This window comes from Paralichthys olivaceus, chromosome 19 (genome assembly GCF_024713975.1).
Source record: "Paralichthys olivaceus isolate ysfri-2021 chromosome 19, ASM2471397v2, whole genome shotgun sequence".
Lineage (NCBI taxonomy): Eukaryota > Metazoa > Chordata > Actinopteri > Pleuronectiformes > Paralichthyidae > Paralichthys > Paralichthys olivaceus.
This window is the reverse complement of record NC_091111.1, coordinates 10,796,922-10,824,350: the sequence shown is the minus strand read 5'-3', so window position 1 is coordinate 10,824,350 and position 27,429 is coordinate 10,796,922. Positions and strand designations below refer to the sequence as shown.

Sequence of the window (27,429 nt, the reverse complement as noted above, 5' to 3'; positions counted from 1 at the left end):
AGACTTGGAAGTTGGTTCCATCTCCACTAATGTGGCTATGCCCGATCCATTGGTACCACCCCCGAGCTTCTACGACCTTTGGAAGGGGTAGGGTTAGGGTTGTGATTAGTGTTTGATTTTTTGGTTGTGATTAGGGTTAGGGTTAGGGATGAAAACCTATAGGAGTTCAAGATATTGTTCAATAACTTTTTTTCTGAAGGTCATAGAGACTTGGAAGTTGGTTCCATCTCCACTAATGTGGCTCTGCCCGATCCATTGGGACCATCCCCGAGCTTCTACGACCTTCGGAAATGGTGGAACCACCAAATCTATAAAAAAAAAGTACAAGATATTTTTGAATAACTTTTCTTCTGAAAGTCCTAGAGACTTGTGCATTTCATGATTAATAAAGGGTGGCCTGCCACACAACCACACCGAATTTCAGCACGTTTCGAGCAAGCAGCGCAGAGTTATTCCAATTAATCCCTAATATGGGTTAGGGTTAGGGTTGCAATTAGGGTTAGGGTTAGGGTTGTGATTAGGGTTAGGGTTAGGGTTGCTATTAGGGTTAGGGTTAGGGATGAATACCCATTGGAGCTCAAGATATTCTTCAATAACTTTTTTTCTGTAGGTCATAGAGACTTGGAAGTTGGTTCCATCTCCACTAATGTGGCTATGCCCGATCCATTGGTACCACCCCCGAGCTTCTACGACCTTTGGAAGGGGTAGGGTTAGGGTTGTGATTAGTGTTTGATTTTTTGGTTGTGATTAGGGTTAGGGTTAGGGATGAAAATCTATAGGAGTTCAAGATATTGTTCAATAACTTTTTTTCTGAAGGTCATAGAGACTTGGAAGTTTGTTTCATCGCTACTAATGTGGCTCTGCCCGATCCATTGGGACCATCCCCGAGCTTCTACGACCTTCGGGAATGGTGGAACCACCAAATCTATAAAAAAAAGTACAAGATATTTTTGAATAACTTTTCTTCTGAAAGTCCTAGAGACTTGTGCATTTCAAGATTAATAAAGGATGGCCTGCCACACAACCACACCGAATTTCAGCACGTTTCGAGCAAGCAGCGTGGAGTTATTCCAATTAATCCCTAATATGGGTTAGGGTTGCAATTAGGGTTAGGGTTAGGGTTGCAATTAGGGTTAGGGTTAGGGTTGTGATTAGGGTTAGGGTTAGGGTTGCTATTAGGGTTAGGGTTAGGGATGAATACCCATTGGAGCTCAAGATATTCTTCAATAACTTTTTTTCTGTAGGTCATAGAGACTTGGAAGTTGGTTCCATCTCCACTAATGTGGCTATGCCCGATCCATTGGGACCACCCCCGAGCTTCTACGACCTTTGGAAGGGGTAGGGTTAGGGTTGTGATTAGTGTTTGATTTTTTGGTTGTGATTAGGGTTAGGGTTAGGGATGAAAACCTATAGGAGTTCAAGATATTGTTCAATAACTTTTTTTCTGAAGGTCATAGAGACTTGGAAGTTGGTTCCATCTCCACTAATGTGGCTCTGCCCGATCCATTGGGACCATCCCCGAGCTTCTACGACCTTCGGAAATGGTGAAACCACCAAATCTATAAAGAACATTACAAGATATTTTTGAATACCTTTTTCTCTGAAAGTCATAGAGACTTGGGCTTTTCATGATTGATAAAGGGTAGCCTGCCACACAACCACACCGAATTTCAGCATGTTTCGAGCAAGCAGCGTGGAGTTATTCATCCTATGGTGAATATGGGTTAGAGTTGCAATTAGGGTTAGGGTTAGGGTTGTGATTAGGGTTAGGGTTAGCGTTGTGATTAGGGTTAGGGATGAGTACCCATTGGAGATCAAGATATTCTTCCATAACATTTTTTCTGAAGGTCATAGAGACTTGGAAGTTGGTTCCATCTCCACTAATGTGGCTCTGCCCGATCCATTGGGACCATCCCTGAGCTTCTACGACCTTCCGAAATGGTGAAACCCCCAAATCTATAAAAAAAATTACAACATATTTTTGAATAACTTTTTCTCTGAAAGTCATAGAGACTTGGAAGTTGGTTCCATCGCCACTAATGTGGCTATGCCCGATCCATTGGTAGCATCCTCGAGTTTCTACGACAGGGGTCACCAACCTTTTTTAAACTGAGATCTACTTCATTGGTACTGAGTCATAGGAAGGGCCACCAGTTTGATACACTCTTGTGAAAAAACAAATTTGCTCAGTTTGCCTTTAGTTATATATCATTATTAACGATAAATGTATGGCATGCCGTTCAGGAAATTAAACTTTTGAATATATTGAATGAAACTTTGAATATATGGAGTGAACCTTGAATATAGTGAATGAAACTTTGAATATATGGAATGAAACTTTGAATATATTGAATAAAGTCTTTGTGAAGACACTGATGATGTTAATAATTTCTCACAATAATTATCAACAATGACTTAACAAGGTGGGAATCAGATAATATCAATATTCAACACTTTATTTCTATTAATCTCAGCAATTGTTTAAATTTTCAGATGATCACTTCTATAACATGTCATAAGAAAAATATCCCATTTTCACTAGCAAATCATAGTCAATAGTCAACTTCAATATGAGAATAAAGATTTGACAGTATAAAAAGTAAATAATTACATTTAATTAGAAACGCATATCAAATTTTCGACCCAGCTCACTGGTGAGTTGTGTTATTTTTAGAACAGGCCTGGGGGCTACCTGGTGCCCGCGAGCACCGTGTTGGTGACCTCTTATATGGGGTGTAATCTGGGTGATGTGGCTGCAAGGATTCACTTTTACTTTTAATGCACTGTTTTCATCTTTACCTGAAAATGAAGGTTTTACAGTCATTTTAACTCTTTTTTTTATCATATTATTTATTTGGAAATTACTTCCTGCATTATGCTTTATGTGATGTATATTGTGCATGAAGTCCAGTTTTCCAGCAAGGATTTAATTCATCGTGCACACACATGTAGGTGATTAATGTGTTTCAGAAAGAGAAATCTAGTTTCATGAGCAGCAACTTAGTAATGGCACATTCAAAAAGAACCTTTATTTTACACTTCAGGTAATACAATTTCCTGGGAAATGTACAAGATCTAAAATGAAACACTGGATGATAATAGATGGTGTCCTGTTTCTAAAGGCAGAGAATAAAACATTAACAGTATCACGGAACAGCATCAGAATCAGAACAGAATCGCTTTTATTCCTCCGTTGTTGGCATCTAACTTAGAACGCACATCAATTGCTATTCTACAGGCAAATGACCTGCATGCAACTTTATTTAGCAAATGAATGGAATATGTACAGTCATGTTTGTTATGTATGAAATATTTCATAAATGTATGTAATAGTTTTAAAGGTGCAGTGTGTAAGATTCTATTGACAGAAACTGAATATAAAATAATCCTAGTGATGATTTCAGTTGTGTGTTTTATCTAAAATTCATGAATTGTTGTCTTCTTTACCCGAGAATGGGCCCTTATATTTAAATACTTTTTACATCAAGAGCGTGTCCTCTCCATGGCAGCTGCAATGCTTTTTTTTACAGTAGTCCAAACGACGAACTAAACACCTTTTGAGTTTTCATGAAAACTGAAGGCTACCACAGTCACTAAATTCTACACACTGAACCTTTAATTTGAATGCTAGGGGAGACAAATAAATTAAAGTGGCTGTAGTTATTACAAATTAATTTCAGATGCTTTCCCTCCTGAATAAAAATCTGTAGTCAGCCAATATTATACATTTGTGATAGGAGAGTATCTATATGCTAATTTCATGGGGAAAAAGTTGATTCATATAGAGCTGCGTTGTCTGTAACAGGTGAAAGTGGCTTCTCATTGCTCATGCCAATATCAAAAATACACGTAAGGTTGTGAAGACCGGCCGTCCCAAATATGGTCAAGTTGCATTGTGTGTTTTTGTAATGCAATAACATCCCAAGTACCTGGTAAAGAGATCACTGTTAACTGCTCTGTAGGTTAACATAACTGATGCACTGTGGTATTTCAGCTAGAGCTACCGTAAGGTGTGTGTGTGTCTGTGTGTGCCTGTGTGTGTTGTTGTGTATATTCCTACTGGATCGTTGGATGGGTTGTCGCATCAGTGTTTTTCTACAAATCTTATGTACATGCACATGTGTCTTTTGTAAGACAGTCTTTGCCAACCTCCCTCACTAATGTTGACTCAGAGAAAGTTAGTGTTTCCTCGATCAGCTTGGTTTTGGAAAGGTTGAGGATGAATTGATGATGAGACGAGAAAGGTCCAATCTTCCGTCGTTCTTCTCAAACTTCGATGATGTTTATAGATGGCACAGAGGGATGAAACTGCAAAAGACGAGAAGGATACAAATCACAATTATTGGTTTTTTAGAACAAAGAAATACTTCAATTCTATAGATGGTAAAAGCACAGCATCTGCCTGAGGAGATTGAGTAGAGCAATGAGCCTAGTAGTGGAATTAAAATACATGAACTGTATTTTGGTATAGTCAGTATGAAAGCTGCAAATAAAAAGCTGGATTTATTGTAAATTAACTGTATATTATACTCACATTGGTTTATGCTATGTAAACTCACACTTAAGTGAAAAATATAAAGAATATTTTTTACCCAATAATATTTTGAAATGGTGAAATATATATATTTTAAAAGGCCTGGTAGAATTGCAGTTACTTCTTATAAAATTATTCAAATTTAAAATGAAAACTTCTAATACTTCTACATACCTCTAAATATCAAAAGCACTGTGTATTACATTGAGAGTAGAGGTCAATCAATTTATTTCTTAGTGGTTTCATAATCATGCAATCATTTTTCGGTCCTCTAGATCAATAGTTAAACATTTAAAATATTTAATTAAAATTGACAAAAATGTGGCCCTAAACGGATTCCATACACCCTCTCTTCTTTTTTACTGGAGCTTGAGCTGAGTTTATTGCACTGACTTAGACCAGTAACAGTCTTTAACAGAAACCTTACATCAGCATCAGACCACCTAATGAGGAGCGGAGAGATAAGACTTCACAGTGAGAAATGTCGACCGGACCTCAGCTAATTTAAACCACAGAACTCGATAAGTTGCTTCTTTAAATCCGAGCCTGCACATTGACCTCAGTTATCGATCGGTTTTGGCCTTTATGCATCTGGCTGCTGCTCTGTGGTACTTTTCAGAGGAATGTTGCACACATGCTCAAAGCTCCACCAGTTACTTGATTTGATATTTTCCAGCAGCACCTACAGGATTTAGGTGGAGCAAGCAATTCCTGCGATTATATCTGTAGGAGTAATATAATAATAACCTTTATTCATCTAGAATCTTTCAAAACACACTAACAAGAAAATGAGAAATGTAAGGCAAACAATTGGAAATAGTTTCAAAGCAAACAAGAGGAAAACAATTAAAAAGAAAGATAATGGTAATAAAATAAAACATTACAATTGAGCATTAGAAATGATTAAATAGGAAATCATAGGTTTTAGCATAACAGTTTACTAGAGACTGATAAATGTTTCTATAAAACAAAGTCTAAAGTAATATTGTAAAGTTAAATCATCCAAAAAGCATTTAAATGCAAAGGATAATATGAAGGTTGGTTTTCTTTTTCTTTTTTCACCTCCACATGCAAACTGCATTTGCTACTCAAATAAATGTAAATGTATGTTTTGCATTTTAGTCAAGGAACAGCTGCTTGCTGTTAATCTAATTTATAGGAGAATCTGTAGAAGAGTAATCTAATTACAGGATAATGTGTATAAATAATAAAACACTGGAGAGGAGGGTCTGAGAGCTTTATCCTGAGCCAGTCCAGAGGTGTATTTTAGACCTGGTTGTGCAACACACTGACCATTGTTTCTTAAAAAGCTTTTTCAATCGAGCTGGCAGCACACAGCTGTCCCAGAGATCCTTTGTCACAGCTAAATGCCTCCTTTCGAAGTTAAATTGATTTGTTGCAAACACCAGACGCTACCAACACTGTCTGGACAATATTGGGCATGGCTGCACAATATCTTGGTTTTAGTATTGATTGAGTTTTATATCAGAGATGTGCAACATATCCAGCGTAAGCAAGTTTACAGTTATGAGGTGCCAAAGAGGTGGATGCTTCACGGCACCATTTCATTACATCTAATGTTTATTTGACAGGGAGAGATGCAGTGTGTATAGAGAATTGCAGAGCATTTATTCAATGAAATGCATCAAAGCCTTTGGCTACAGCTAACTTTCATTGCCCAACCATTGAAAGGCCTTTAAAACTAAATATAAACATTTTTACAGACAGATTTATTTTGTTTGACCTTATAAACAGTATATCTTGCTGTAATACACAGACACATACACATATAACCTACATGCACATATATATGTATGTATATGTGTATGTATATGTAGGTTATATTATTATACATACATATAAGTTATATGTGATTGTTTTTTGAAAATTCCCACAGTTTAATTTTAAACTGCAGAAATATGTTTATATCCATCAGTTACAGTTTCAGGGGTTATAATAACCAGCATGGTAAAATAGGGATTCATTCTAAGTTTACTCTTGTTGTGATGATGAATATGAACCATGTGTCTGCTTTTTACACAATTCTCGTGTGCTTCTCTGTTCCAGGAGGTAGAGTGCGTCGTCCACTAATCAGAACCTTGGCTTTTTAATCCTGTGTACCTCAATTACATTTGCCAAAGTGTCCTTGGGCAAGATACTGAACTGATCACAATGTGTGAGTGATGTGAGTTAGAGGAAGTGTTAAACTGTAGTGTAAAGCACTTTGAGTCATCAAGACGAGAGTGCTATATAAATAAAGACCATTTACTTTTCTCACGTGACGTCTTTCCAGCCAATACTCATCCATCCAAATATTGGCTGTTTTCTGAAAGTTTTGTTTTCTTAGATGTGACTCATGCATGATCATTTTTCCCAAGTTACGATAATCTCAAGCCTCTGGTAAGATACCTTTAACTTTTCCCATCTCAAATTGCTGGTTACTAGTTGACGATCCAGAGGCCACCATGTAAAGATTTACATGTGCTCAGCATGAGGTGTCTTATCATGCCATCGATTAGGAAACTTTAATGCAGGAAATTGATTCTGCTGTAAAATGTGTTAAAAACACCACATAATCCTGTAGAAGTGACGGAGAGACATTTAGCCGTCCTTCAACACGAGACACATTGAACACATCTACATGCAGAAATTGATATAAATGGTAAAAGTGCTGTCGCATACAGACTCTGCTCATGAGCACAGACAGCTGCTTGAAAGAAACCTGCTCTGGACTCAATCTTATGTCAGGGACGCGTGGATGGCGCATGTTTTCAATACGAAAGTCATTCCTGCAAAATTTCTAAAAGTGCTTGTGTGACGTGAGCCTGCGGTGAGGTGGTCTCACTCACCTTGCTCCTCAGCAGACCTCCGCTGTGATGCTCTGGCGTGCTCCTCTCCGACGACGGCTTGGCCTTCTCCTTATTGTTGCTGGAGTCGTTGTCCTTGATGATGTCATATTGCCGGCAGAACAGGGCGATAACGGCTGCCATGGCGGTGAGGGATGGGCACATGTGCAACACACACACACACACACACACACACACACACACACACACACACACACACACATACACACACACACACACACACACAGGGAGAAAGATGGGGAATCAGTCATGAGGCAGCAACTGTCACTCAAAGACGTGTCGCCGCTTCCTCTTGCTGCGCACGTTGAAAGGCCTTGTGGATAATGGAATTCTGCTCCCGAGGGAGTGTGATGTCTGAGCCTTTATCTGAAAGTTAGGAAGACAGTAATTCTCCATGGAGTCCGCTTTGCTGCGTTTTGCAATCTGCCTGGTGCGGTTCAGCCTTCAGTTTGGATGAGCACTCAATGCCCACAAACATTTCTTTGCTCCACTGAGGTTATTAATTTCTATGGGGACATTAAATATTCAGAAACTGTTGTGTAGCTCTGGTAATGAGACCCGGGGAGCAGTGAGACACACCAAGAAGCGTATAGGGTAATTCATTCATTAATCATTATTCATGCATCATATAAGAACTCTGCAATCTTGCAGCTGCACTGTCTCTGTAGCTGAGAGCATGTTGGTGTCAGCCACATGTTCACTGGTTTGTTGGTTTCAGGGTTGAGTTACAGCAGCATATGTGTAATTTTCGAAGTGATTTTTCTGCGTTTAAGGTTTATTGTGATTTTGTTTTAATGTGCGAGTGAAATAAGCTGTCACTTCCCTCAGGATATCAACATAAGTTTTGCAAATAAAGTGATGTTTTGAAGCTATTCAGCACATTTCAAACTGCTTAATACTCAGAAATATTAGCTGGTGAGATTAGATCATATGTTACTTTAATTACTTTCCAGGCAAGAGAATATAAGAGAGGAAGTGAAAATAAGAGAAGAACAAATAAAAATGGAAATAAACCAACTATAATATGTAGATTATAAACCTTCAAAGGTGATGAGAAGTACAATGCATGAAGTGAGTTAAATTGGTATTCAAACTGGGACTGGCTGCAAATGAGCAGTAGGTTATGAAAAACGCCACATGTGGTGTTTTCATCGTCCCACTCCTCGCTGCCTCCGCGCTGCTTTGCTTTCTCTCATTAGTATTATTTAACATCTCACTCTCGGGGCTCGGGGGCGGGGAGGCTCTGCTCCTGGCTGCCTGTCAGACACGCCACTTCTGATTGTGCCTCAACACTTCATTAATCAGCGCGCTCCCTCAAAGGAGGAGACGCTCGCTCTCAGATGGAGAGCTTAGATTCTATGAAAAGAAGTGTGATGCTGCTTCCACACCGGCGTTGTGAAAGGAGCTTTAAAGGGACGGGATGTGTTGTGTTGTTCGGGTTTTAGGGACTTCCACTCAATAAGGATCCTGTTGGTCCTGTTTATAAGTGTCTTATTGACTGGTGCATCAATGTATTGACGCAGCAACAAGATCATCTACAGTGTGAAACCTCCGTCATGTGTGCACCATTAGTCTTAATCACTGAGGTTGACAGTAACAGTTCCAGTGGACAGATCCCATTATCTTTGTGCTTATACAGCAGGATTTTAATGTCATTGCACCAATAACAGCTTATCAATAACGTCTAAAGTTTCACATTGGATTTATAGTTATTAGACTTGAATGGATCTAAAAATCTGTTAATTAATAATCTTTGAAAGAGCATGTGTCACCCTGAAGGACTACAGACGTATGGTTGCTATAGAGACAGCAGCATCAGTATTGCACATCACATCATTTTAATAATGTGGCTAAGATGGAGAATTCAAAAAACTAAGCTGATCAGTTTCATGAAGACTGTGGGTCTGACCAATATGGATTTTGTGGGGGCCAATACTGATATAAGGAGGTATTAAAAAACCTGCTACTAATTAACATTTAAAAACATATAACTAAAAATTGTCAGTGATTTCTAAGATGTCTTTATTACACCCTAATCACAAAGAAATGTATTTGAGACTTGATATTTTACAGTCTCTTATAAAAAACTAAAAAAGAAAACAAAAATACAACCAAATATAAAGAGGTCGTCTTTATTGTTCATTCAGCCGTAAAATAGGTTTTCATACTGGCGTGTATCGGCAAACACCAATACTGATCCAAGAAGCAGTAGCTCCCAATGCACTATGATAAGATGATTTTACCAATCATTGCACATACTAAGAAGCTGATTGTGAAAACAGGTTGTCAGTGTTGTTTAAAAACAGAGTCTAAAAACATACCTGCCCACATGACCAAGACCACCACGATTATGATCATCTCTCCCGTTTGTAGATGCCGTGACTTGTCCAGGCCTTGCACAGTGGGGTCATCTGGGAGAGAGGACAGACAGCTGCAGTGAATACAAATCTCCGAACACTAAATAATAAGTGCTGAATAATTTCCCCTTTATGAGCTCTGTAAAATAAAGTTATGTCATAAACAATGGCACCAAACATTATAGAGTTGAAATAGCACCCATACATCTCAGTAAAGGCTGAACATTTCACCCTTCACAACAGTAGTGCAAGTTAGAGCTTTTTTCTAAATGTATTTTCTGATGAATGTAGGACATTAAACTCACATTCCATCAGTAAGAACTGGACACCATCTTTATCTCTCATGACAGTTATGCCTTTTAACAAATAGTGTAACAGTCAGTGGTGGGAATTACCACGTTTCAATCTTATAGCATTAATCCTCCTTTAAGTGGATTGACTAAGGGCCCATTTCCACTCTCCAAACTATCTCTTAACCCGCATAGATGGAACTCTTCCAGAGCAGCACTCTGCCCAATTGCCTCATTTGTGAATCAGCTTGTCAAGGAACTGGCTCCGAATGCCAGACTGTCAGCTCTCTTCACATGATTACAGAGTGGGTTCGGTATCACCATGTTTTTTTTTAGTCTTGGTAGTAGTGCGGATAGACATGAGAGTAAAGAGGGAAGGGGTAGACGCACGTGAATCTGGAAGTTAAAGGATCTCTAATGGAGAATCACACGGCTGCTCTGCTACGCCAAAGACTTTGTGTTGAGATAATTAGTCGACTGTCTCTCAGCTCACCCCGAGTCCCGTGATGTTTGTGGCCGCGAACTGTGTCAGGGAAGCATGTAACTACACACCAGGGGTGCATCAGCTGATATGCTCTCGCATTGTGTTTCCTTGAGACGATTTATAACATCGTAAAACATTTTAAGCTGATTCAACAGAAAATATGCTTTGAAGGATGCACAGGAGGTAAATTGAAACTGATCTCAAACAAACCTAGAAACCAGTGCAATTGAAAGCTGTTTTGCTTGTTCTACCAATCAATCTACCAGCTAATTGTTTTCATTTTTTAATATCTACTCGAGATTTGCAAATCACAATGCTATACTGACTTATTACCTCTGTCAAGGAAGTTTTCATCTGTTTGTGTGGTGTCATTCTAGTTATATAATGTTCGGCACTTTTGCTTGAAAATTCATTTGAACGATTAATTGATTATTAATGATTATTTGCAGATTTTTGGCAATCAATCAATAAGTCTTCAAATGTGTCCACTATTTTCAAATCACTGTGAACCCATTTGTCTATAAAATATGAATCATTAAAGGGACATTATTCAGGCCGCTAACAGTGAGCAGCAGACCTTAGTCTCAGTGCTGTTAATGGGAGGCTGGTGGAGGTGTAGCTTCTGACTCAGCAAAGACAGCGTGGCACCTCTTTGAAGCATCACAGTAATTGTGTCTGAGGGGAGCACCCACCTAGTTAGCTCTGACAGCTCCCAGCATCCGGCCTTTGAAATCTTTCTTTTCTGTTCTCCCTCCCTTTGACAGGTTAGTGGCACCAGGTAACATTTTCATCTTCTCTGTTTATCATACTTCCTAAATCCATCCATCCATCCATTATCTATAGGGGCGCCAACGGGGGAGCTGGAGCCAATCCCAGCGGACATTGGGCAAAAGTGTGGGTATGTGTTGGACTGATCACCAGTGAGGCAAACAACCATTCACACTCATATTCACACCCATGGTCGATTTAGAGTCTCCAGTCAACCGAACCCCAATCTGCACGTCACATTTGGACAGAGAGTGTAAACTCAACACAAACACATTCAGTGCTAACCACCACACCACCATCCAGATCCTAAATCTTTCTCTGACAATTTCTCCTAATCATATTGAGAACTCAAATTACATTGTAAATCTACCCTTTTTTTTTACAGTCATGTGATTATTTTCATACAAAATCATATCCTTCAAGAAATGTCATAATCGTCTCTATTATAGTAGTTTATCCACAGTTAATCTCTCCCCCAAATATAGGCGTTTGGCCCCAGAGTGCAAAGTCAAATGATAGCCAACAAGCCTTGAGATTGATACTCTGCTGTCGTACGATAATGTTTACACCACATTGAACTATTCAAATACTCAAATCAAACCTTGTCCCTTCAACTAAGTGAAATAAATTCTATTTTCGTTCTTTTCATTTTGCAAATGTACAAACATCTTAACTTGCGGAAATTGCTTGAATATCATTCAACATTGCAGACAGACAAGTTTTTCAGTCAGAAAGCCAGACTCACTGCACCACATACCTCACTGTTAAAGGGCAGGCAAGGCACATAAATATATATCTGATTAAAAGCTTTCCGTGGAACTAATGGAATTGAAATAGACTCTGGAAAGACATATTGATCCTGAAAAGAAAAAAAGATCCACAGCTTGCTGCTTATTTAAATTCAAATTCTCCAGCAACACACGGTTCCTATCTCCTCAAATCTTGCCAGGCCAGGTTTACATTCAGAGGCATATGTACGCACTGTAATCACATCAGAGAGAATTTATTTTAGGAAAAAAAATAAAAGCGTTATTGATTCACGGGTATGATAGCTCCGGCTCTTAGAGCTGTCTGGTATATGGCCAACTGCAAATCAATTGTAGTTCCAATAGGAGGCACTTGGCCGTGACCGAGGATCTGAAGTGGGTCAGCTCAATCAAAAAGTATTTTTCATGGAGCAATGGTTAGCCGCAAGTACCACGGAACAGAATATCACATGAAATGAATGCATATTAAGCTTAATGTAGTTTGTATTTGAAAGAGGGATCATTAACATTTTCTCCAAGTGGGTGAGAGTTTGCCAAAAAAACTGAATTTTTTATTTTTTGAAAACTGAGAATGAATGTAGTGGCTAACAAAAGGTGTCTCAAAGGAGTGTACAGGAGAAAAGCCTAGTTTCTCATGCTGATGACTTCAGAGCCCACTAAAGGATTATAATATCTGTTATCTTAATAACTTAACATTTTCTCCCTCCCTGGTGGTAATCAGATGTCCCCGCAGGTCGTTAATGGGCTCATTTATTTTGTAATGTTGAGAAAATTCAAGTCTGAACAAGAAAATCTGTATAATAGCCTAATTAAAGGCCATCATCACAACCAGACAGGCTCATTCTGGGTCACTTTGCCTCTGCAAAAAAAGTATCTGTACTATTCTATAAAAAGACATTGAAACATTGTGTCTTTGGATATATGCATATTGAGCTATGAGATATCAACAGGTTAACAATCGGTGCCTATTATGTCAGTTGCTGCCACTGAAGCAGACAGTGTTTGTTTGTGAGGGTCAGAAATACTCAGTTATTGGGTTTATGGTTTATCAACTGGTATATTAACTTAACTCTTTATGTCAGAGCCAGTGTCTTCATTTCACATAAATACATAAATCCTCTTGATTTAAAAAAAAATCCAAACCTAGAAACATGAACCAAATATTTTTTAACACTTCATAAGTTATTTGAACCATGTACATTTTTCTAGTCTTTGAGATAGGAACATTTTTCTGTGCACCTCTTGAGACACCTCATGTTATTCAAGCTCCACGGCTTTAGAATTAGATTACATGACCTCTGTAGATGTTGGATCAAACTACAGGAAAACCAGCATTGACTTTGTTCTGTTATTTGACGGAATTTGCCTCCACAACGAACAGTCCACCTTAAATAAATCTACAGTATCAGAGTTAAAATGTACCTGGAGCCAAATATGATGAAAGAAGCTGGATAATAAACTTGACATTAAAAAACTGATGTGTACTTTGAAAATGGGACATCAGCAGTGCTGCAGTTAGATTTACAAAAAAGCTGACGTTGATGGCTTCTCCACTTACAAACACAAACTCCCACAAATTAAGCTCATCCATTGAATTGGCTGTTTCCCTGACCCACTTGGATGACTCAGGAGAGGGGGGGGCTACAAATCTTGATTAATGTTGCACAGACAAGGCAAAAGTAGCGAGACCCCTGCCAGGATTCTCCTCATGCTCAGCACTTTGTTCTGATATTGATGGTTCGCCATCGCTTTATAAATTCCATCCCTTTTAACTTCAAAAGTGACCACGGAAAATCATTGGGCCTTTATATTGTGCAGCAGCAGGGAGGGAGTGTGTAATGCCAGTGTCTGTATTAGCTTAATGGACGGTGCATGCAGGCTCCTGTGTTGAACTAGAGCTTGAATGAGTTCCTCTGGCTCTGGCTGATCTTGCCAGCTTAACTAATGGTACCTAACCTGAGTCAGCTTATAAGAGAAACATTTATGATTCTCACGCATCAGCACTTCCTGTATTCACGACCTCGGCCGGCCCATAAAATAACAACGTATCGCACCTCCTCTCCTTTTCAGTCCAATGTCAAACCCAAGTATTTAAAAAGAGTTTGGCTGAGCTCGTGATAATCGCAGAGCAGATTACCGCTGGAGTTTCCTCTGAAATGTAAGCCGCTCCCCAACTGCTTTTGATACAAAGCAAACAGCTTTTTCTCACTTTTCCCTCGTCTGTACTGCAAGAAACTCTGACTAAACCTATTCTCTACTGGTCACGCTCCTCATGTATTCCTCAGGCCCCGCGAGCCGAGGCCCAGACATGGAGTCTGAAGTGTTTTAGAGCGTGTGTCAGAATCCTGATTAGGCCCCCGGAGTGATCTAGAGTTGCATAAATTCAGGGGAGCTCACCCGTAGCCACGCTCGGAGAGTCTGTCAATAATGTAGCGGCGGCCGGGAGAAAATAAACCAGGATGAAGCACATAGAGCAGCAGCAGAGTCCCCTCCCCCTCCTCTGGAGAGAGAGAGAGACACTGTGAGAGGAGACTTCAGGTTACCTGCACTCGTTTCACCACTGGCCTTTGCTGCACCTCATTTTCAATGTCAGGGTGCTTAAAAGCATTCAACAGCCAGAGGAGGTTTTCATCTGGGATGGGTCGCTGCCGGCCGCTGGCAGACCATGTAGAGTTAAAAGCAAAGCAGTATGTTACATAACGGCACTGGGGGACCAGAAACTATAGTGCAGTTACCTGTGGTGACCTTGACAGTTTAGCTGCATTTGGACAAACTTCATTTCAGCTTGTTGAGTTGAGGAAAGATTCTGAAGTTGTACAATAAAGTCTTTCAACTGTATTTTTAAAAATTCTAAAGAGAAGTTCACATCAAGATATCACTTGCTCAGCTAGTGAAGGGGAATGTTCAATAGGCAGTTCAATGGCTCAGTGGGTAGAGCGGGTCGTCCACTAAGCAGAGGGTTGAGCTCCTACAGTTTTCATGCCAAACTGTCCTGACGGTGAACCCCCCTCCAAATCCCCAAATTACCTTGACGGCTGTGTGACAGTGTGTGAATATGATGTCATAGATACATAAAAGTGTGTATACATGTCAGCCATACTGTAAAATATGTCTTTCAGTGGTCGCTATTTGCTATATAGATATAAAATGCTTTATGAATGCAGTCCATTTACTATTCCGTATGTGAGCCAGTGCAGCCAGATATGTTTTCTATTTTTAATGGTGCTTTGTCATTGTTTGTCTGCCTGTCGGTTGCTCCACCACTTTGTCACAGACTGTTGTATCTGATGACCTTGGTAATCTCCTGATTTTTTTTGTCTAGAGCGATCAGTAGTGTTTTAGTTTGTGACTCATTGCCAATACTTTTTTCGTTGTTGTTTTTAAAGAATTCAGAACATTGACAAAAAGATAAAGCTTTGTTGTTTCATTACGTTTTGAACAAAAACTGCTGGATCGATTTCCTTGAAACTTGGTGGAAGGATGAGGCATGAGTCAGAGTTGAACCCATTTAATTTTGCTGCTGATCTGGGTCAGGAGGTGGATTCAGGAATTTATTTCCACTTTATTCAAAATTGTGAGAAGAAATAATGGAGAGATCTTTATTTTTAAACAGGTAAAAGTTGGTGTGGATCCAGATAAAGATTATATTTTGTGAGTAAAAATAAAAAATGTTACGGTGGTCATTTTTATTCAGTTACTGCTTTCAGCCAGAGAATGGATCATTTTTCCTGTGTTTACATGAGCATTTTGCAGAATATCTTTGTGTATATTATATCTGATCACAATATCCAGTTTGGTGATAATGTAGCCTCGATGGAGATATGTGTTCTCTGTATTTGGGGAAACACAGTCACCCACTTGTCATCGTCCCTGAACACAGACACAGAAATGGTAACTTTGACATTTATGCGTCTCAGGACGTATCAGTACCTTGGTTGGAGCTGTTGGACGGGAAACGGTCAGATTTCTTGAGGGTGCGAAAATGCACCTTCTTGCTGGCTTGGCTCTCCCCGTAGAGGCCGATTGACTGGACCTGGATGATGTAGTCTGTCTCCTCCTCCAGGTCCCAAAGGACACAGGAGCGACTGGTGGTGTTGACCTCCCGAATGAATCGCTGCATGTGTCCCTCCTGCCTCTGGGGATCGAAGAAGAGATCAAAATGAAAACAGGGAGCCAAAGAGGTGATGAAGGTGACCACCCACAGATGTCTCCATAAGGAAGACACTTCCATTTGAAAATAAAAAGAATCATGTACAAAGGGCATGACAATGTGAGCTGGAGGAAAGCAACCGGACGTGCAGGAGAAGAAAACGCTGAGAAAATGAAAAACTGCAGAGTCAATATTCAGACTAATTTGGACTCCTCCACACGCAAGCTCTCCAAATTTGTCTCTGACCTTTCAAAATGTTAGCGGAACAATCAAGACCCAGAACTGCTGCAAAAAAAAAATCCCCCTTTTTTTATTCTCCTGCACATCTGCACTTCAAGGACCAGATGTTTTCTTATGTGTTTTTATGGCGCTGCTCAGCTGAAAGATGTGATTACAAAAGAAAAGCTTGTTATTCTCTGTGAACAATGAATTATGTAATAATTAAACTGCCCTATATGCTGAATGTGTTCATTTGCACTCTTTGCAAGCATCAACATGATTACAGCAGCACATGGCTCTCCATCATTCAGTTTTGGCATTCTTGCTTCTCTCCTCTTTTCATCCTGAAAAAGAAAAAGCAGTCTGACAGCCTCGCACACTTCTATGCATTCGCGCCACATCCTCGTTTTCTCTTTACAAATCCACCGTGCCAACTTTTATTCCAACTCCGGGCCTGAAGGCACGATTTAGTCTCCACGCTGAGCAATGATTTAAAAGTGGGTTCTAAGAATAAGAATCCAAATGAAAACACATCTTTATCCACCCAGGAGCTCATGCAAATGTGTTACTACTTGCTCTGTGTGCGAATTCACAAATTCTCCTCTGTAAAGCCATCAAACGCTCATTGTCTGAGAAATATTCACTGCAGTGCATTCCACAGGAATGTGAAATGGCAGGAAATTGATTTCAGGTGCAATTCATTGGCTGCCAACACAATTTGAATGGGACAGCAGAAGAGGGCCACGTGCCAAACCACAAATGGCTCAAGCTGGTGTCATCCTCTCATTTAGAATTGTTCTGCTGACCTTTCTGATTTACATCAGGAGTTCAGGACTGAGCGTACCTGTTGCGAGATGGAGAAGCCGATAATGATGTCTCCCTCCGGAACCTCCCAGGAAACAGTTGCCGAGTCGGCCCGCAGGTGCATGACAGACACGTTGACGGGAGCTGGTGGCCGGTCTGGTGGAAAGAGACGGAGAGATCAGTTATTCCAGCTGTTCTCACCATGTGTGACCACAATGCACCTGGCTCCAACTCACCGCAGGGGTTTGGATGTACAGTGCATCGCTGCTTCTGATTCTTCACAATGTCAAAGAATGTTTTTCAACAGCTGTGGATATGTTCGTGAATGGAATTAGAAAATTACAGTGGAAAAAAAACAACTATCCACCCTCAGCCAAGCTGCATGTGTTGTGATGGTTGGATATGAAGTCTTATGTGATCAAGGAGGGATTCAGACCTTTGTGTAGTTTTTCTAGCGACTACTTATTTTCATTAGTGATTAATCGGTTCAATTATTTTCTTTTTCAAACATCCATTAATTATTTTATTTGTCAAATATTATCAATTTCAAAAATACCTTTCACCAACATTACTCACCCGCCAAGCAGGTTGTGAGGTTTCTTTAGCATCGTGAGGTCGGACATTTTTCATCCTTTTCCATGGCAATAATTCATAGATCTCGTTTCTACGAGTGTGTGAAATTTGGTCATGCTTGATTGAATTTAAGTGGACTGTTGAGCCTTGGCGGAGGTCTGTGCTCGCTACTGAGCACCATTCCAGTTTTCTTATTTTGTTTGACCAACAGACCAAAACCAAAATAAATAAAATATATCATCACATGAAACTATAAACATCAGCAAATCCTGACAACTGATGAGTTGAAACGAGGAAATGTTCAGCTTTTGTGATTTTCAAAAAACTGCCCAAGCATTTTTTTTTATCATCAAAGTAGTTTCCAATTCATTTTCATCCCTGACACACTGGCCTTTTCAAAATAACTGTCTCCATTTCCTGTCTGCCACCCTGGGACGGAATCGTCTCATCCTGTCCCTTTGCTGCCATATATCACGATTTGGTTGCTGCTGTGACGCTCTGTTGTTTGCCAAGTGGAGACAAAAGCCTGGGAAGCAAGAGGCCGGAGAAACAGATGGTGACAGATCTAATAGAAAGATCCGCGTGGCTTTACGGTCCCTGAGCAACCGCTCAGGTCGGATAGAAAGGTGAGAGAGATGGGATTGGCCGGGCAGATGGGGACCTGGAGGCCATCCACACTTCTTTTGTCATTAACGTAGGTATAAAGGACTCTTGTGTGGAGATATCTGATGCACTGTGGAGGGAGACAAGTGAGTGGAAATGTCCAGCGTTGCCAGAGATGTGAAAAATAATCAGAAAAGAAGATGATACTGCTTTAGTTTGTTTTTTCACTGGATTAAACAACTATGAATTAGTGTGGGTTAGATGAGGATGAACCCAAACCATTTTGTTGTGGATCTGGAGCCTTTTTTTTAACAGTGTGAGATATGTTATTCAACATTTCCCTGATTTCTTAGAGAATAATTCATGGATCTTGATAAAAAAAGATTTGGTGCAGATCCAAATACTACTGAATGCCATTCTAGTTATATATGTATATACCTGTATACCTGCTGTCAGTCAGACTCCAACACTCTCTAAAGCATTTCAGACTCAAAGCCTCACAAGCTGAAGAAAGTAAGAGTATATTTCAGCCAAATTAACCAAAAACGTTTTTTACTCCTTAGATATCTGCATCAACCCCTAAAAATTGATTGACACTACAGATCATACACGGATACACTTTGCCTAATGACTCTTATAAGCGGTAAAATTTCTCCAGTAGTTTACATCTTTCTGCAGCAGTTCCCCACAAATTGAGGATTAATTGACGGTTGTACATTTCACATCCTTTTATTAACTCTTGGGGCATGGATGTAATAACCCATAACACAGTTGTCTTGAGATGACAGCCAGAAGCGTGTGCTGTGGGAGGACAATATGTCATTTGAAAAGCACACTTGAGAGGGAGAGATGAAAGACAAAATGATGAAATTGGGAACCATTTCAAATGATTTGCCATTTCCTATTTCAGGCCCTCTCACATCCCTCCCCCTTTTATCTCGCCGTGTCCTCGTTTATCTCTCTCTTGCTCTCTCTTTTGCTTCTTGCTCTCCTGTCTGTTTTTATCTAGGAGACAATCAACAACGGTCTCTGTGTTCCGTGTTAAAGGTGACATTGAGGCAGATCCGAAAGACCCCCGGGTCAGACATGGGCCACCAGTCTCACGGTCTGCGGCGCTCATGGAAATATGAACCACGGGTCAAACCCGTGTGTGATGCTCGGCTCCATCTGGGCTCGTCGACGCGCTCGGAGATTGTTTTGTGGAGGGGATGGGAATGAGCTGAACAAGAGGTATTTAGTGGGTGAGTGGACATGAATGCTCCAGGCGTAGAGAATGCGGGGAGGAGAGGGGCCTTGGCTGTGGCCAACACTGTCGGTAACACCTCTCAGGAGGTTAAGAGGTGATGCCTCTCATTTTGCTCATTTAATGTGAAGCTCCTTCATGGAAGCAGGTGCTGTAAAGTGTTGAAAGAGACGTACAGAAGGTTAAGAGTGAAGGCAAGTCACCTATAGTTTAAATTGATCTTTGGAGAGCTGGAGGGGGAGATGAGTTATACATACAGTGCATTTACAGTAATGGTTCCTGTGTCCTTGTGCCATGGTCGTATCTAAACCACCGCTAATTTTGTCATGAACATTTGATGATCATGCTAATGATCCTGTAATTGAATACACAAGTGCAGCGACTCACTACGAGAACCAGTTGTTGTTGTCGTTATCAATCTCAGTTATATTGATGAGTCCCAGCAGCCACTGCTACAGGTCGCTGTTTTTTCAAAGATTAGGAATATTGAACGTATCATGTGTTGAAATTGCACCAAATTTGACACTGCACTGTGAAGGCGACAAAATGAACAATTATCGAGAAATGCGTTCCACATACAGACGGTCAGATTTCTAAAATTGGGTAGACTATCAGGAAACATCACTCACTCTTCATATACACACCTAACAAATCCGTCTTTATTTTATTTTATTAGATCTCATTATCAAATGCTCACAATGAACAGACTCGAATATATAAAAGCAGCATAGAGGATTAGTGTCTTTGATTCCAAACAGCAAAGAAGTCCACTTGTCTCTGCTCATCAACTAATCAAATTTGTCCTTTAAAAAGCAAAAGCTATCGAGCCTCCATCAGCGTCAGGTGCAACATTTATCTAACACAGGTCACATTCGTTTCTCTTGAAGCTGCTCGTCCTTTAGGTAATGGGGGTTACAGACGGCCACGTATGAGCAAAAAAAAGAAAAAGCAGCCTGTAAATGTGATGGATTGTCTGTGGATCATTTACTGGTGATGGTTCAGCTGACAGACGCTATAATTCATCACTAATGTAAAAGTGCCCTCTTCCTGTATGGCGTTATTTTGTCGTGGCGACGAGTACATTTCCTGAGAAGATAAAGAAATTACAATGGTATTCTTGTTTTCATTAATATATTTTATAAGCTAAGATCTGGTTTGATGTTTCCAGGAATGTAATCACTTCCCCTCTCGCTTGTTGGATGTTCTACTTCCATATTTACTATCGGCCACTTGTCCTGAGTGAAGCCGCAGAAAGCATTACATAAGATCTGAACTCAAACGGCTGCAGGTCACAGCGGCCAAGGATCGTGTCAGTGCAAATGAAAGATGTGACCTCTCTTAGGACGTGAGCGTGTTGCTGGGATGAATCATATAAAAAAGCCAAGGCCCTGCACGTGAGCCTCTCAACGTCTGACCAGCGTGCACATAAAGAGGGATTGTAAAAGTGCTGCTGAATCTATGAGCGGCTTATGAGCCACGTGGAAAGGAGCCAGGTACGACCACAGCATTTATATTTTGATCTCTGTATTTGCTTTCTTTGCAATATAATCTGATTTACACAGTTTGTTGAGTCGCAGCGTGAGATAAGACTTGTTACCTCCGCTAAAAACGTTTTTCAGTTTGAATTATGATTTCTCTAGAAAAAACATACCTGCCGCCTGCTTTCATGGAGTACATTTTTACCCCTACCCATACCTGTGAATTTATAAAAATATATTTACACAACTTTTTCTGTTGACATTTCACACTGCATGGGCAGCTTTTTATCATCGCTCATTTTACATAACCGCAACATACATGACTTAATAGAGGAAGAAAAACAAGATACACGCAGGGAGCTGGAAATCATGTCACCTGTTGAATTTACTGAAAACACAATTTGACAGGTGACATGTCCTTTCCACTTTACTGTCGCGTTCAATCTGATTCTGCCTGAAGTAAAAGCATAAAGATGGAAATGTTTAGCCAGTTCAGAATATGATATAGCTGCCTTTATGTGTTTGGTTTTTGCAGGGAGCTACGATATTAAGTCCTTGCTAACACTGTTTTGTAAATACTGTAGATACTGTATATGGATGCCAAACATCATAATTTCATTCATGTTTGCAGAGCATTATGTATTACCTGCATTACCTCTTCTCATTGGGAGAAAAATGAGATATTATCTGTCAAATTTACTGCAGACACAATTTGGCAGGTGACATGTCGTCTCCTCTGCTGCGTTCAATCTGATTTTGCCGAAGCATAAAGGTAGAAATTTACAGTCATTACAAAATGTCATGAAGCTGCCTTTTCCTTTTGTAAGTCACTAGAAACACTACTTTTTAATAGATAGTGTATCTGGATGCCTAAGGTCATAACTCCATGCATTTTTGCAGAACGTGTGTGAAAGTAGAGGCATTGACCTCTTTTCAATCACCTGATAATTTCACGATTGAGTCGTGTGTTGACACTTTTGAATTCTGCTTTATGATTTCTTTGGAATGGAAACATTTCAGAGACAATTACAAGATATTTTTAAAAGCATAGGTGCTCATTTAGGTTTTGGAATGTGATAAATTGAAATGTCCTCTGTCCTTTCTACACAGAGGCTGCTACCACATCATTTTTCAAACAACCTCAGGTCTGACACGAGCGAGTGCTTAACTCATTATTTAGTGGACACAAATGATTGATCTGTCCACTAAAGACTTAGTTAAACTCCCTGAGGAGCATTATTCATATTGCTTCATTTAAAAGCCAAAACACTGTGGTTCACCAAGATGGGGGTCTCCGTATTCCTGCCTTATTGATCATATTTCAGTCTTAATTACCTCACGCTCAGTTTGAAGGGCTGCGTGTAATGTAATCCTTTTCGAATACTCATTAAAAAGCCTGAAATAATATATATTCACTGACATAAACAGCTTCACCTGGATGCGTCTCGGAATCAGTTGAGGGAAAACGTTCTCCTTTACACAGCGGGTGGTTGTTGCACAGCTGCTGGCAGGTTGTAGCGTTGCAAATCAACTGATACTCTTAAGCAGTGTCATGCTGGTTTGTATTTCAGCCCCGGCCCACGTATTAACCCTTTTGAGGACCGTTTTCTCGTGTAATCTCAGGATTTGTCCCCTTCTTTCACATTTGGAGCGAGTGGTGACTTTGTGTGATCTTTGCCTTAATCTCTGCATACATGAAGTGCAGCAACAACAGCAGGAAGTGCCCATGTAGGAGAAGATGGGGAGATTTGTCCAGCCAGGTGTGGCTAAGTCCTTTTTCCTGTACACTTCAGAAGCTCTTTACTGTCATGCCACTTACTGTCCCTGGCTTTAGGTTCATCCTGTCGTCCTCACACACACCCAGAGGCTGTGACACAGCAGTGAAACCAGATGGGACCAGGTGCTACTCTAAGGTTAATGCAATCACTGCAGTGAAACCCTGAGGCTCTGCAGCTGCGAGCTAACATTACTTCATCATCCCAAAACCGTGAAGGGTCGAAGGCAGATGCAGATTTGTTTACCAGGTTTAACTAGTGATTGAAATCTAAAGTCTCCAACAAGTGTGATCTACTGATGTGAAACCTCCAGTTAAAAATCCACTTTCTCCCCCTCACACTGTCTTTTATTCGCAGAATTTTTGCAATGCCAACAGATGAAATTATGACAGCATGAGCAAACATTGGCTCTTGCTCACCAGTCGTCTATTTGTTGAGAATGTGCCATCAGAATTATGAACAGCAGATTGCCAATTTGAAGAATAACACAAGCCTGGCCATCCAAATAAATTCAATAAAACTCTAATTGGCATTTGTTTAGCGTCAGAAGCTCTGCTGAGATGTCGTGCTGGATTCGTTTTTCCATCACAGAGCTTGTTTTCAGACCGAGTAAATGCAAATACCTGGGCACACGTTCCAGTATTTCTCAACGTTAGAGTGAGAAAACTCAAAAACAGTTTGTGGGTTTGCTCCATGAGGGATTTTTCTCAATGACGTGCAAATATCAGATGCTTAATCCCCAATTTAATACATAATAATTTACTACAAGTATCATTTCTTCTGCTAAACTGCAATCTCTCATATTCTTGTGTAATCCTGCCTCATGCTGAAAAGTACAGTGATGTGTATACACCATTTAAGGCCGCTTTTAAAAGATTTAACTAAATGTCACTAATCGTGTTGCCTTGGAGACACTTCTCCCACTGACTGTTTTTATCGTAATTGAAAACCTCACCATGACCCTAAGGCTTAACAAATAATTCAGACCTTCCTCTGAATAACCCGTCACCATGAATCCCACAGTCTCATTGCATGCATAGGGATGGCAGTGATGAAGTCGCTGTTTATTTTTGTTCACTTTAATGCTCATTCAGATTGATATTTATATTTATGAGCACCACGTCTATTATTATTTTAATACCAAAGCCCATCTTGCTCTTGACAGACCCACATGCAGAGCTCCACTGAGATCAGAGATGCTTCTTGCTTCTCGCATGTAATCGCAGTACGTGACAAAGGCTCTGTGTGTTTGTTTCAGTGTACACACCCACATGAAACAATGGAGTGCCAGTCTGATTCTCTCAAGGAGCTATCACATGTAGGACTCTGTTCCTTTGAGAGAACGGGGGAGGAAGTGATAGAAGTAGACAGATAGATAAGACGCAAGCACACTGAGGCAGCAAGAGAGGATTTCTGTGACAGACCGAGACTTGAACAATACAAGTCTGAATCCAGGCGTGTAATGATAATGGTGCAAAACCATATCCATTGCAGAAACAGTGTAAATGAAATCATGCAGCTTAAAGCACAGGTGACCATTTTAACAGGCTGCCACTGCAACTGGTATTTCTGTGGCGCATTGATTTAGAAAAGTGACATGACTCCGATTTCAAATTGGGGCTGTACCCTCTTATGTATCTGGTTCTTATGGCGCTTCCAACTAAAAACCCTTTTCTCTCATATCAAATAATGATCTGATATGCATCTATTCAAGAGATGTATTTTTTCAGGTTTCATGTTGTATAGATACAAACTTTGTTTTTCTATATACAAGTGGGCATATTGATGCATTTTTTGGGGGGATGTGTATGTATATATGTACATGTCTTTAACTGGGTTTTGGATGTTTTGTTTCTTTCTTCGCTGTTCCAGGTTAATTTGATATACTCAAATTAATCTGTGAAGATTTTGTCTGATGTGGAAAAATAATCACAAATGTTAATGGTAATGATTCCCATTGCCAGACTTTATTGCTCTGCAGTTGCTTTTTATATTAGTTGCATTAGTAAATCAATCTGCTAAGTTTTTTCTATAGTTTTCAATTCAAAATAAAGCCAGTGGATGTTTAATTAAGGACAGTGACTTGTTTTTGATTCACAGAAAGTTAAGAAAAGTCTGAATAATGGTTAAACAAGTGCATGGTGGAGCTGCATATAGGATCAACGCTGGTTTACAAGTGAATAGACTTGACGATTATAATGAGTTTGCCATGATTGAATGAAAATGTAGATTTAAGAGAATCTAGTTGTGCAGAGGAAAACAGATTAAAAGCCTCGTTGAACCCTAACAAACACAAAGACTTGCTCAGGTTCTGTTTTTTAGTGTGTGGCCAATGACGCATTTTACAAGGTTTTTATAAGGTGACTGACACTTACTTGCTCCCACCAAGAACACGTCGCTGCCGAAAAGCAACAGCACCACGGAGTTGACCATAACAAGCAGACGAGCCATGTCTTTGTGTACGTCGTTGCTCTTCTCGTTAAAAAACCCAAAAGAAACTAACAAAAACGCAGGTCTCCTACGCTTGAAGGGCAGTGAAGCTCATTTTTTTTATAACATGTTGACGAAGGAATCGGTCAGTGGCTGAATCCCGAGCTGCTCACATCAATCAGCCCTTGCAGGAGCATTATTCGCTGCATGAGGTGTTTTTTTTTAAAATCCACAAGTCCTTCCATCCGTCCATCATGCGTACTGAGAGACGAGGTCCGAGACGACTCCCATCATCCTCCAGCTGCAGGTGCGAACAGGGGGGAAGGAGGTGGAAGGAGGTGACGCTCACGTGGAGGTTAAGGTCGTGTGTCCCCTCCGTCATGAGCAGAGGGGACGCCCGGGCGGCGGTTTCAGCACCATGGACAGCGCCTCGGAAGTTTCCCCTGCCTCAGACTGGCTCCATCCGCGTCTCCTCCAGACTGTGCGTGTGTGCGTGTGTGCGTGTGTGCGTGTGTGTGTGTGTGTGTGTGTGTGTGTGTGTGTGTGTGTGTGTGTGTGTGTGTGTGTGTGTGTGTCGGTCATCCTGCAGTCGCCTCCTATTCGGTAGCCTCACCCCCAGCTAAGCCAGACCCTCGATTAATCCCCTGCTCTCCATTGGACGGCTGTGCGTGCCTGTACCTGGTGCCGCCGTGCGCCAGGCACGCACACGCCTCTCCAAAGTGCTTTCATATTTCAGCAGGTGATGATATTTACCCGCAGTGTTGTGGTGAGGAGCGATGTCGTGCAACAGGGAGTGAATTGTGTTGTGTTTGAGGGACTGAGAGAGATGCCATCATCAAACACAACATTTGACGCCCTGTTTATAGTCACTGAGCTGGTAAATGATAGATGCTTGTATAATAAGCCCGGAGTGTTTTATTCAACACCCTCCTCCTCCTCCTCCCCCTCCTCCTCGCCCATCATACACTGTGCAGCTCCCCCAGACACACCGTGTTATCAGGAGGATGAATCATGTTGATAAGCTGAGAGCATTGCCTCGTGGGACAGGCGGTTCACGTCAGATTGGAACTCTATACATGGGACCAGCTCCCAGCACGTGCAGCCCCACTGCAGTCTGACACATGAGTAAGTCATCATCATCATCATCATCATCATCATCATCATCATCATCAACAACATCACCGTCACCATCATCATCATCATCATCATCATCATCATCATCATCATAACCATTGTCATCATCACCATCTTCATCATCATCATCATAACCATCACCATCATCATCATCATCATCATCATCATAACTGTTGTCATCATCACCATCCTCATCATCATCATCATCATAACCGTCACCATCATCATCAACAACAACATCATCACCGTCACCCTCATCATCATCATCATCATAACCATTGTCATCATCACCATCCTCATCATCACCATCATCATCACCATCATTATCACCATCATCATCACCATCATCGTTGTCATCATCATCATCATCATCATCGGTGGAAGGAAATCAGATCTTACAATATAGTTTTATAACTTGTGTGTGTGTGTGTGTGTGTGTGTGTGTGTGTTTGCAGCTGAGTCTAACTAAATGAACCTCTCCAAACCTTTTAGTGGTCAAGAAAAGACCCCCCCTCTGAGTTGTTGCCATGGTTTCTATGTGCACATCGGTCCTCAGTGAGCCGGAGCAGACACACACAGAGGCTTTAAAAAAAAAAAGAGAATGAGAGAGACGTTAAAGCAGATATTAGATATTGGAGTTACCATGACAGCTGCCTATTTGTAGCTGACATTTCTGTGGCATTTATCTCAATAAAAGCTTTTCAGTTGTCCTCAGCACACACAGGGAACTCTGGGTTATTGTGGCTAGCACTCAGTATATTGACTGTATTCGTTTATATATGTTTTGTCCTGAAGTTAAGAGATATCGAGGTTCAGTTGTATATCAAACATAACTTCCTTACAGTCAACCAATGATCATAATGTAAAGGTCATTCTACAGTTCAATAATAGTTACATTATAGCTTGTTTCATTGCAAAGGAAACCCATCTTTAATTGGTTCTTATGTGTGTCC

The 27,429-nt window shown here is 40.5% G+C and overlaps 1 protein-coding gene across 1 annotated transcript; it reads right to left on the bottom strand.

Moving 5' to 3' along the window:
• Positions 1-3,004: 3,004 nt before the first annotated feature.
• On the bottom strand, positions 3,005-26,067 carry fndc4a (fibronectin type III domain containing 4a). The gene is made up of 6 exons (XM_020091668.2): positions 25,288-26,067; positions 17,281-17,396; positions 15,998-16,202; positions 9,723-9,812; positions 7,384-7,517; positions 3,005-4,308 (listed from the first exon to the last, which is right to left on the bottom strand). The coding sequence occupies exons 1-6, from the start codon at positions 25,361-25,363 to the stop codon at positions 4,267-4,269; spliced, it is 663 nt and encodes a 220-aa protein (XP_019947227.1). The 5' UTR covers positions 25,364-26,067; the 3' UTR covers positions 3,005-4,266.
• Positions 26,068-27,429: the final 1,362 nt, after the last annotated feature.